The sequence below is a fragment of the Somniosus microcephalus genome, chromosome 8, assembly GCF_052327205.1.
Source record: "Somniosus microcephalus isolate GS21.2 chromosome 8, FLI_Smic_1.0, whole genome shotgun sequence".
NCBI classification, from domain to species: domain Eukaryota; kingdom Metazoa; phylum Chordata; class Chondrichthyes; order Squaliformes; family Somniosidae; genus Somniosus; species Somniosus microcephalus.
This window is the reverse complement of record NC_140994.1, coordinates 164,356,317-164,369,207: the sequence shown is the minus strand read 5'-3', so window position 1 is coordinate 164,369,207 and position 12,891 is coordinate 164,356,317. Positions and strand designations below refer to the sequence as shown.

General features: G+C 45.9%; 1 protein-coding gene across 4 annotated transcripts in view; it reads right to left on the bottom strand.

Moving 5' to 3' along the window:
- The window catches only part of ppargc1b (peroxisome proliferator-activated receptor gamma, coactivator 1 beta), a 202,199-nt gene extending 197,761 nt beyond the window's left edge, over positions 1-4,438 (bottom strand). For 2 of the 4 annotated variants that reach the window (XM_085995307.1, XM_085995308.1), the window contains exon 1: positions 4,307-4,438. In XM_085995307.1, the coding sequence (XP_085851433.1) occupies positions 4,307-4,384 (78 nt within the window). In that variant the 5' untranslated portion in view covers positions 4,385-4,438. The remainder of the gene's footprint in view (positions 1-4,306) is intronic. The other 2 variants (XM_085995310.1, XM_085995312.1) reach the window with 2 other exon arrangements.
- Positions 4,439-12,891: the final 8,453 nt, after the last annotated feature.

The window sequence follows — 12,891 nt, the reverse complement described above, 5'->3', positions numbered from 1 at the left end:
TGCAGCAGGATTGCAGCTTCTTGTTGCAAGAAGTGTAAGTGTAAGCTCTGCCAGGCTCCATGTGCAGGGGTCTAATAATCCAGGGAAGTCACTCATAGAAACATAGAAGATAGGAGCAGGAGTGGGCCATTCGGCCCTTTGAGCCTGCTCCGCCATTCAATGAGATCATGGCTGATCATCTAAATTCAGTACCCTCACCCTGCCTTTTCCCCATATCCCTTTAGCCTTAAGAAATATATCCAACTCCTTCTTAAATATATTTAATGAACTGGCCTCCACCGCCCCCTGTGGCAGAGAATTCCACAGGTTCACCACTCTCTGGGTGAAGAAATTCCTCCTCATTTCAGTCCTAAATGGCCTACCTTATCCTTAGACTATGACCCCTGGTTCTGGACTCCCCAGCCATCAGAAACATCCCTCCTACATCTAGTCTGTCCAGGCCTGACAGAATTTTATAGGTTTCGATGAGATCCCCTCTCAATCTTCTAAACTCCAGTGAGTATAAGCCCAATCGACACAATCTCTCTTCATACGTCATTCGTGCCATCCCAGGTATTAGCCTGGTGAATCTTCGCTGCACTCCTTCCATGGCAAGAACGTCCTTCCTCAGATAAGGCGACCAAAACTGCACACAATACTCAAGGTGTGGTCTCACCAAGGCCCTGTTCAACTGCAGCAAGACATCCTTGTTCCTGTACTCGAACCCTCTTGCTACGAAGGCCAACATACCATTTGCCTTCTTAACCGCCTGCTGCACCTGCATGCTTACCTTCAGCGACCGGTGCACAAGGACACCCAGGTCTCGTGGCACTTCCCCTTCTCCCAATCTATTGCCATTCAAAAAATAATCTGCCTTCCTGTTTTTGCCACCAAAGTGGATAACCTCACATTTATCCACATTATAGTGCATTTGCCATGTTTCTGCCCAATCACCCAACCTGTCCAAATCGTACTGGAGTTTCACGACATCCTCCTCACAGCATACCCTCCCACCCAGCTTTGTGTCGTCTGCAAATTTGGAGATATTACATCCAATTCCCTCGTCCAGATCATTAATATATATTGTGAACAGCTGGGGTCCTAGGACCGATCCTTGCGGTACCCCACTAGTCACTGCCTGCCACTCGGAAAACGACCCGTTTATTCCAACTCTTTGCTTTCTGTCCGCCAACCAGTTCTCTATCCAAGTCAATACCTTGCCCCCAATCCCATGTGCCTTAATTTTGCATGCTAATCTCTTATGCGGGACTCAGTGAATCTGAAGGGATTGTGATGCTATATATGGTTTTTGTGACCTCCCAGACCAATGTGGGCTGGCATGCTCTTCCAATCACAGAACCATAGGATCATAGCCCATTCTCACAATCACTGTAAGTGACAGTCTCCATGTCTCCTCCCCATTCCTCCTCTGCAAGCTGACAACCTCTGTGCAGTTTCATGCTCCTGTTTAGACTTTCCATGTTAGCAGCTGACAGCAGACAAATATAGCACACAGGATGAAGATGTGCTCGTGGGCTCTTTTTAAGATTGTAGGACTTGGGAGTTTTTGGAGTAAAAGAAAGATTTGCATTTATATAGCGCCTTTCACGATCACCAGATGTCACAAAGTGCTTTACAGCCAATGAAGTACTTTTGGAGTATAGTCACTGTTCTAATGTGGGAAACGCGGCAGCTAATTTGTGCACAGCAAGCTCCCACAAACATCAATGTGATAACGGCCAGATAATCTGTTTTTGTTATGTTGATTGAGATATAAATATTGGCCAGGACACCGGGATAACTTCCCTGGCTCCTCTTCGAAATAGTGCCACGGGATCTTTTACATCCACCTCAGAGAGCAAACAGGGCCTCGGTTTAACGTCTTATCTGAAAGACAGCACCTCTGATCATGTAGCACTCCTTCAGCACTGCACTGGAGGGTCGGCCTAGATTTACGTGCTCAAGTCCCTGGAGTGGGACTTAAACCCACAACCTTTTGACTCAGAGGCGAGTGTGCTGAGTGTCCCACTGAGCCACAGCTAAGTAACACTCCTTGGATGGTGTACCGTGAAGGTAGCAAACTAGGTCAAGGGGAAAAAGTTAAAACTTATGCACCAGCTGTTGGAATGTCATAATCTGACACTTGTGAAGGAGTTGATTGATTTTGTTGAAGCTCTGCTCATGCCAAGTTCTGCATCCACTCATTGTGATATTTCTGGGAATTTCCTATTGCATCAACTCAGACAGCCAACATGGAAGGGTATTTGCAGCAAGATACAAACTTCTCACCTCGGCATTCATATTAGCATTACTGTTGGGTGTTTCCGTACCTCAGACACCCTTTTCTGGGGGTATATGAGGGTTGACAGTGAGTCTGCAATGTTTATATCCAGTCAAGAGTTTGTTTTTCAACATTTCATCAACAGGCCTTGAGGAAACCACCACAGATGTAATTTATTTGCCATTAAAAGATCGCACCTAATGCAATATTTGACATTTATTTATCAAAAAGCAATAGGTCTCAATTTAACCAACACCAAATATGTCTACATGTAATTTTCAGGGTTTTCTTCCCCAAAACGATTAAGGACATTATCTCCTTACCCCTGAAAATGGAACTCTTGCACCTGACCTTGTTACTATGCCCATATCAGTAAAGTGTGTATATTACCGTGAACGTTTCAAGCAGAAATGACTTCTACCACTATCGTTGCTTCTCAGCTGTTGTTATAGCCCAGATGCAGCTACAACCAAGAATAGCTCTGTAACACTAGATGGCAGTGTCAAGGGTCACACTGAGGTGATCCACTAAAGAGCTTTAGCACACTATCCCAATACCGTATCAGACCAGACATTGAAAAAGCTGTAACGTGTCAAAAAAATGCACTCACACATTATATGCAATGCAATTTCTTGCTTTCATTTTGTATTAGACGTCGCTCTTTGCTACGAGCCAGAAAACTGCATTTACAAGTCTGCCTGACCATTTAAGACCTTTAAATGGGCAGGCGCGATCATCTGACATAACCGTATATAGTTACGGCCGTTTACATTCTATAATCAAAACAAGAGGTTTGTTTTTAATCTCCGGAAAGTCGTCTCTCTGAAGTGGCCGCACTACTTGAGATGCGCGGCGAGTGGCGCCAGAAATGCAGTGGCAGCTTCATTCTCGGCTCCCAGTAGTGGAGCAGAGACGTCAGCACTTGTCGGCGCAGCAAGCCCTCATGTGACACATTATCACACAGTCTTTCATAACCCGTGCTCGCAGCCTCCACGCAATATACATTATAGTTATAGTATTAAAACGTTATACTAAACAGCATTAGCATTTCTCAGGATTTTTTTTGCGGGGGGGGAAGCAATCGTTGTGGACTGAAATGCAAAAAACATCCCCTGCGCAAACACCAATGGATATATATATATATATATTTTAAAACGCAGTATAAATCACATACAATAAACTACCCAAGTTTCTACTACCTATATAATCCTACGCGTGCAGGTTCAAGGGAGACGCTTGTCCCTGCTAGAGAATCATTAAGGAAACAGTATTCGGTGTTGCGCCTTTCTCTTTAAGAAGCGGGAGTTTGGACAAGAAATAACAAGATATGTCACTAATTCTGAAGTGGTCACAGCCGGAGTTTGCTGCCGTCATCTGCCCTCCTTAAGATCCATTGCATGTGCATTAATGTTGAGTAATGCCCCGAGTTACGCAAGCTTTCGGCACTGTTTCTTGCTGAATCCCTCTGCTCCAGTGTTGTATACGAATTGTGAAAATAATACACTAGAGTCCAGTTGACCCCACAAAGAGGAAATAGGTATATATCTTTATTTCCCCGTACGAACCTGACTTTATGCATTGCTTTGATCGGCTGATTTTTAGGCACTAGGTAGAAGTTGCTGATTTTTTTCCCTCCCCACCACCTCTTCTGCACACGTACTTTGGAACGAATCGCCGCTCCATTAGAAGCCGAATATAAGAGATTTATTGTAACTTCGTGCACCCACGTGTCCGGAATGAATGAATGAAGCGATCTCGTGCAATGACACTTGAAGGGATTTGCACCAATGTAGCCCAGTGCTTTTGCAACAATGTAACCCAGTGCGATCAGTCAGCGGTCGCGAGCTGGTGCCCGGGCCAGCCGAGCTGAGCTCCACGTGAAGCCGGTGCTCTGTCTCACCGCCAACACACACATGACTTTCCAGAGACCGGTAAAATGCACAGGCAGCCGCTCCAGCTCTAGCACCGGCCGGGAGGAAAGCTACTGCCACCCGGGCTCGCAGCCGGCTCGGCGTGTAGGCAAGCAAACAAGCGGCGGCTCCTTACCTGAGACTCTGCGTTTTCTGTCAGGTAGTTGAAGACGAATAAAGAGAAGTCCTCGTCTGTGAGCGAGCAATCCGCCATCTTCCCGCGGTGTGTGTGAGACAGTCACTGCGCTCCCAGAGCCGGCAGGAGCGGGCTCGCTGCTGCCTCCGGGCAGGCGGGGGGATAGCAGCGGTACTGCAAGTGGGGTATGGTGTCAGGGTGCAAGTGCACCAATCTGCACTGTTGCCATTCCTGGTTAAAAAGATGGGATTCGTTTTGACTGTTGTGTTGCCGGGTCCCAAAAGGATGGCCAGTTATAGTTACCGGATGGAACAGTACAGTTGGTTGTCTCTGACATCGAGAAGCTGGGAGTGATGTGTGCTGTTTGTTCTGATGGTGGAAATACAAGAGCATTGTCTTCTTAGGCAGTCCCTCGGAGCCGAGGATGACTTGCTTCCACATTAAAAATGAGTTCGCAGGTGACTGATGAGTCCAATGCGGGACCTGCAGTCTCTGTCACAGGTGGGGCAGACGGTGGTTGAAGGGGCGGGTGGGTGGGGTGCTTGGGTTGACGTGCGCTCCTTGCGCTGCCTGCGCTTGGCTTCCGCTTGCTCCCGGCGAAGAGACTCGAGGTGTTCGGCGCCTTCCCGGATGCTTCTCCACTTTGTGTGGTCTTGGGCCGGGGAGTCCCAGGTGTCGATGGGGATGTTACACTTTTTCAAGGAGGCTTTGAGGGTGTCCTTGAAGCATTTCCTCTGCCCACCTGGGGCTCTCTTGCCATACCGGAGCTCCAAGTAGAGCGCTTGTTTTGGGAGTCTCGTATCGGGCATGCGGACAATGTGACCCGTCCATCGGAGCTGATCGAGCGTGGTCAAAGCTTCGATGCTGGGGATGTTGGCCTGAGCAAGAACACTGACGTTGGTGCGCCTATCCTGCTAATGGATTTGCAAGATCTTGCGGAGGCAGCGTTGGTGGTACCTCTCCAGTGCTTTGAGGTGCCTGCTGTCCATGTCTCTGAGGCATACGGCAGGGTGGGTATCACTGCTGCTCTGTAGACCATGAGCTTAGTGCCAGGTTTGAGGTCCTGGTCTTCAAACACTCTCTTCATCAGGCAAACGAAGGCTGCACTGGCACATTGAAGGCGGTGTTGGACTTCGTCGTCGACGTCTGCCCTTGTTGACAGTAGGCTCCCGAGGTATGGAAAGTGGTCCACGTTGTCCAAGATCTTGTCGTGGATTTTGATAATTGGGAGGCAGTACTGTGTGGCGGGGGCAGATTGGTAGAGGACCTTTGTCTTACGGATGTTTAGTGTAAGCCCATGCTCTCGTATGCTTTGGTGAAGATGTTGACGATGGTTTGGAGTTCGACCTCCGAGTGAGCACAGATGCAAGCGTCATCTGCATACTGTAATTCAATGACAGAGGATGGGACAACCTTGGATCTGGACTAGAGGTGATGGAGGTTGAACAGTTTCCCGTTTGTTCTGTAAATTAGCTCCACTCCAGTGGGGAGCTTACTGAGGGTGAGATGGAGCATTGCAGCAAGGAAGATCGAGAAGAGCGTTGGTGCGATGACACAGTCTTGTTTGACCCCAGTTCGTACATGAATTGGGTCTGTGGTGGAACCGTTGGTCAGGATCACGGCTTGCATGTCGTCGTGAAGCAGGCGGAGGATGGTGACAAACTTTTGAGGGCAGCCGAATTTGAGGAGGGCACTCCATAATCCCTCACAGTTGACAGTGTCGAAGGCCTTTGTGAGATCAAAGAAGGCCATGTACAGCGGTTGGTGCTGTTCCCTGCATTTCTCTTGTAATTGACGTGCGGTGAATATCACATCCATTGTGCCCCTTAGTGGGTGGAATCCGCATTGTGACTCTGGGAGGAGATCTTCGGCCACTGGGAGAAGGCGATTGAGGAGGATTTTTGCGATGACTTTCCCTGTGGCCGACAGCAGGGAAACTCCTCTGTAATTACCGCAATCGGACTTGTCACCTTTCTTGAAGATGGTCACAATTACGGTGTCTCTGAGATCCCCTGGCATGCTCTCCTCCTTCCAGATAAGAGAAATGAGTTCATGAATTCGCGCCAGTAGTGCTCCTCTGCCATGCTTTAATGCCTCGGTGGAGCATTGTAACTAGGTGAAGATTCCTACCGAGGGCAGTGGATTCGGGTTGGGTGAAGCCACAGGCTATATCAGCAGGTGCCTCCCTTTACTGGAAGAGGTCCACTTAAAAAAAAAGTGAAGGAATTGGCTCACCCAAACGAACAGGAAATAAAATAATTGAAAGAGGGAATTAAACAAATTGTCCCATGTTGTGCAAACCAGCCATAAAATGTACGATGTTCAACTTTATATGTTGATAGGCAAGGGTCACAGAGGGATGAACTATAGATTTAAACATAGGAAAGCAGCCACAGGAACAATGCCCAATAATCAAACACATCCTGGACCTCAAAAGGTACACTGCCAGGCCCACCAGAAATCCTCTGATGTGCTTGCATGACTAAAAATGAACTGGATTTGGGGGAAAATGAATCCAATTTTTTTTAAAATAAACTATCAGAAAATGAAGGGGCTGCAGTCACTGACACTCAATCTATATTGACAGACCTCTCATTAGCCCAAAATGGCAAGAGTCCTATTTTAAATTAAGTTGGTAGCATTGATTATTTGTTTTATTCATTCACAGGATGTGGACGTCGCTGGCAAGGCCAGCATTTATTGTCCATCCTCCGTTGCCCTTGAGAAGGTGATGATGAGCTGCCTTCTTGAACCGCTGCAGTCCGTGTGGTGAAGGTACTCCCACAGTGCTGTTAGGTAGGGAGTTCCAGGATTTTGACCCAGCGATGATGAAGGAACGGCGATATATTTCCAAATCAGGATGGTGTGTGACTTGGAGGGCAACTTGATGGTGGTGGTGTTCCCATGTGCCTGCTGCCCTTGTCCTTTTGAGGTGGTAGAGGTTGTGGGTTTGGGAGGCGCTGTCGAAGAAGCCTTGGCGAGTTGCTGCACTGCATCTTGTAGCTGGTACACACTGCAGCCACGGTGCGGCAGTGGTGGAGGGAGTGAATGTTTAACGTGGTGGATGGGATGCCAATCAAGCCGGCTGCTTTGTCCTGGATGGTGTCGAGCATCTTGAGTGTTATTGGATCTGCACTCATCCAGGCAAGTGGGGAGTATTCCATCACACTCCGGACTTGTGCCTTGTAGACGGTGGAAAGGCTTTGGCGAGTCAGGAGGTGAGAGACCCGCTGCAGAATACCTAGCCTCCGACCTGCTCTTGTAGCCACAGTGTTTATGTGGCTAGTCCAGTTAAGTTTCTGGTCAATGGTGACCCCCAGAATGTTGATGGTGGTGGATTCGACAATGGTAATGCTGTTGAATGTCAAGGGGAGGTGGTTAGATGACTTCATGTTGGAGATGGTCATTGCCTGGCACTTGTGTGGCGTGAATGTTACTTGCCACTTATCAGCCCAAGCCTGAATGTCGTCCAAGCATGCGGGCATGGACTGCTTTGTTATCTGAGGAGTTGCGAATGGAACAGAACAGTGTGCAATCATCAGCGAACATCACCACTTTTGACCTTGTGATAAAGAGAAGGTCGTTGATGATGCAGCTAAAGATGGTTGGGCCTAGGACACTGCCCTGAGGAACTCCTGCAGCGATGTCCTGAGGCTGTGAAAATTGACCTCCAACAACCACCTTCCTTTGTGCTAGTTATGACTCCAGCCAGTGGAGAGTCCCTGTCTCCCCCCCCCCGATTCCCACTGAATTCAATTTTACTAGAGATCCTTGATGCCACACTCGGTCAAATGCTGCCTTGATGTCAAGAGCAGTCACTCTGGTATTCAATTCCTTTGTCCATGTGTGGACCAAGGCTGTAATGAGGTCTGGAGCCAAGTGGTCCTGGCAGAACCCCAACTAAACAGCGGTGAGCATGTTATTGGTGAGTAAGTGCTGCTTGATAGCACTGTCAATGACACCTTCCATCACTTAACTGATGATTGAGAGTAGACTGATAGGATGGTAATTGGCCTGCTTTTTGTGGATCAGACATACCTGGCCAATGTTCCACATTGTCAGGTAGATGCCAGTGTTGTAGCTGTACTGGAACAGCTTGGCTAGAGTTGCGGCTAGTTCTGGAGCACAAGTCTTCAGCACTACAGGCAGGATGTTGTCGGGCCCATAGCTTCTGCTGTATCCAGCACGCTCAGCCATTTCTTGATACCACATGGAGTGAATCGAATTGGCTGAAAACTGGCTTCTGTGATGGTGGGGACCTCAGGAGTAGGCTGAGATGGATCATCCACCCAGCACTTCTGGCTGAAGATAGTTGCAAACACTTCAACCTTGTCTTTTGCACTCACCTGCTGGGCTCTGCCATCATTGAGGATAGGGATGTTCATGGAGCACCCCCCCATTAGTTATTTGATTGTCTACCACCAATTTAATTGATTAAATTAACATCACTAAGGGATAACAAGTGCTTCCCCTTAAAGAGATTACACTATTAAAATTTCAGGGAGCATGGTCCAGTGGAAATAACTTTAAACAAAACTAAGCTAAAGTAGTAAAATCAAATCAAAAGGGTAAAATCAGGGGCAATCAAAACAAAATTCAGTGTCACTGACAGCATCCAGTGATTCAGTAGACACTGCATGTTGATGGTCAGGGATGAACTATATAGCTATAAATATAGGCACGCAGTGGTGGATTCCTACCCAGAGATTCTGCATTTTGTGGACCTGTGTGGAACAGATTTTGTTAGGCCTATAACATTCTAAGATCTGTTTGTTATGGAAAATAAACAGGGTTAGGAGAAACCTCCATAATATCGCCCATCTCAGCCCCTGCCTCATCCATGCCTTTGTCACCTCTAGACTTGACTATTCCAATGCACTCTTGGCTGGCCTCCCACGTTCTACCCTACGTAAACTTGAGGTCATCCAAAACTTGGCTGCCCATGTTATAACTCGCACCAAGTCCCAACTCGCACCAAGTCCCATTCACCCATCACCCCTGTGCTTGCTGGCCTACATTGGCTCCCAGTTCAGCAACGCTTCAATTTTAAAATTCTCATCCTTGTTTTCAAATCCCTCCATGGCCTCACCTCTTCCTATTTCTGTAATCTCCTCCAGCTCCACAAACACCCACCTCCCCCCCAGATATCTGTGCTCCTCTAAGTCTGACCTCTTGAGCATCCCTGAATTTAATCGCTCGACCATTGGCGGCCATGCCTTCAGCTGCCTAGGCCCTAAGCTCTGAAATTCCCTCCCTAAACCTCACTACCTCTCTTTCCTCCTTTAACACGCTCCTTAAAACCTACTTCTTTGACCAATCTTTTGCTCATCTGCCCTATTTTCTCCTTATGTGGCTCGGTGACAAATTTTGTTTTATAATACTCCTGCAAAGTGCCTTGGGACGTTTTGCTACGTTAAAGGCGTGATATAAATACAAGTTGTTGTTGTTGAAAAAGGGTTGCTATAATTTTTTTGTTTTATTTAAGAGAATGAATAAGTGTCTTCAGTCGTTGGCACTGAACCTACATGTGAAACAAAAATATTGCGGCAGAATAGGTTAGATGTTGTTTTAAGATAGAAATTTGGCGAAGAACAATTCTAACAGCATACAAGTGCCGCCCTTTAAAGGGATAGCACTATAAAAATTATAACATGAAAAGTGTCCTGTTTTAAGATAAGCTGATAGGACTTGTGAATTTCAGTCCCTTTGAGGAATGGGTCCATTACAAAACTTAGACAATACACCACAAATTTATATTATAACATTCCGGGGAAGGGAAGATTTCTCAGTCCTCTCAATCAATCACATAAAACAAAAAATATTATAGCTATAGTTTTGGGCTTTAAGGTAAACACAACATTATAAGACAGACCTGCTACTATCAGCTGGCTTTAGGCACCCACAAGATCTATGTTGCATGGTGGGAGGGTGTGCCTGTCAATAAGTGCTAATAATCACTAAACATACAAAAACAAACACACCTCTTTTACACACAGCCAAGTTGTATTTTACACTTATTGTTATGATTCAGGCTTGCACGGAACACTGCTAAATTGTCAACGGTGGTGAAATGGGTGCGGAAGTCTGATATGAGGGAAGAGGAAAGGTATGGCAGCAGCAATCTCCACTCCAAGGAGCTGCAATCTGGGCACTTCAGTTTTCATTATTTCAGAGTCTGAATTGAAATGTAGGATTATCATACTAGGGGGGCCTGCAATATTCAGGCAAGACATTTGTCAATGTGATTTTCACCAGTTGGAAGGAGTTTTTGTGGGGACAGGATGGGTCAAAATGTAGGTAATTTGTGGGGAGCTATTAAAGATATACTATTGGCAAGGGACGTCATGAAATTGGAAACTTGGTGTACATGTTGTATGAACAGCCCCCTACTCCCATTATTATTTACTTTCATTATCACCATCGCCCTCACCGTGGTATGTTTCACATGTAGTGCAGGTAAGAACATAGATCCGTTAACACATTGGGCTGGATTTTCATTAAGCTGTCGGGAAGGAGGCGGGACTACAATTTTCGGGTTTTAGTCCCGCCTCCATCGATGTCTGGCCAATTGACGCGATTTTCCCTTGATTGACCTTGTTGAGCCCGCCCGGGCCACCCGGCAACAGGTGACGTCACAGACTGAAATTTCATCTGTCAAGAGTTCTTGACAGATGAAATATCAGTGTTTCACAGCTGCTTGAAGCTGTCAAACACTGACAGCCTGACTTCTAACCTGAGTCCTTCTACGCAGACTCAGTTAGAACTGTCACTGGCACTGAAAGCTGAAGGCTGTCACTTTTGACAGATCGCAGCCATTCAGCTTTCAGTTCCGGCTGAGTGATGGACTCCCGTCGCCTAGAGGAAGAAAGGCTGTTAAGGTAAGTGCAGGTAAGTAAAACTTCTTTACACACTTTAGACACACCAAACACACTTACCTTTGTACTCATGCACCCATCACTCACCTGAACACCGACATCGCGACCCCTCCAAGTCCTTCAACCCGATGGCCCGTCTGCTCTAACCTGGCGTGGTTTGGAGCCGTCGGGAATCCCATACAACACCCCTCAAAATAGGGATTAGGCTAAAAACTGCCTGTTAACAGGCAGTTAATTGACACTAATCCCTTCCCGCCTCGGGTCGGCGGGTCCCAGTGCGGGGCGGGTACCCGCCTCCCTTGAAACTTACATGGAGGCGGGTTTTGGGCAGGATGCTATTGGGACCCCCAAATTCGGGATTTTTGCCCCCCGCACGCCTGAAAGCCCGCCTCACAGCCGAATGAAAATCTGGCCCATTGTTTTCATTCTCTGGCAAGGGAATGGGACTCATCAAGTTGATGATTACAACCACTACTCCCAAAATAATGGCTTAAGTATCTCAGTACAAACTTGATGTGTCCTCTGCTCCTGCTACATTTATGACCATGCATAGTTACATGTACAGATTCTAGTATGTTAATTTCTGAAAGAATTAAAGCCTAGGAATATGTTTATTAATGATTTTGTTAAGAATCTGATTAAATCTATATAATTGATGGTCTTGCATCCAGCACCCATCTACAGCATCCAACATGCACCAGAATGTCACACCGCCAAAATGTCACATTTCTGTAGGATTAAAAAAATCACGAATGGTTCAATTAAACATTTGTTTATGTTACCAATCAATTAGCTAATTGAATATTTTTGAATAAATCAAAAAGGAGTGAGAAAATATCAATGAGGAATGATTAACGAGGAGTTGTAGCTTTCGCCCTGCTTACGTGACACTACAATATTTAGAGTATACTATGCCAAGCAGGTAGAAAAGGATTGGTTAGTTGTAGCTCCTGTGAATTCAATACCCAGAGAGCACTATGCTAAGCAAGCAGGACATTTACAAATAACAACTTTGAGCTGGTATTGGTAGAACAAAATTCAAACTACATTTCAATGTTTCCACTATTGTATACAGTTTAAGACAGTAATAACAATTCTGAACTAACAGCATTATTTCGAATGAGTTTATGTTTTTCTCTTGCTGAGGAGTCTGATATTTGCACTGTGGCCAGAAAGGAATGTTTATGTGGCCCTTTGATATTGACCTCAGACATTGTGGCCAAAGTCAGCCAGCCTGGTCCATGGTAAATGATCATTTGTTCAGATGTCAGTCACTGGGCCTTACAGCAATAAAAAAAATCTCCCTGGGCAGTGCTGTTCTAATGACAGCTTCAACAACAACTATAAAGCTATAAAAGATGACAGAAATATAAAATAAAAATATATTTATAATGTAAATAACTAAGAAGAAACAACATATAAGGTACTTGCATCTTAAGATACTGCAAATCCATGGTGGTAGATGGAGCAAAAATATTTTATAATGTAAATAGGTGAGAGTGAAAGGTTTTGGGGCGATCATAAAGTTACTTACATCTTACACAAGTTTTGTAGAGATCTGCAAATATTATATCTGTATCTTTCATTATCAATAATCTCTAATATTTTATCATTGTGTCAGTCATGTGTTATATTGCTTCTATAAATTTGCTGTACAGGGTAATAGTGAAGAGCAAATCGTTCTCAGGTTTAGGCTTCAGCATGACTGCA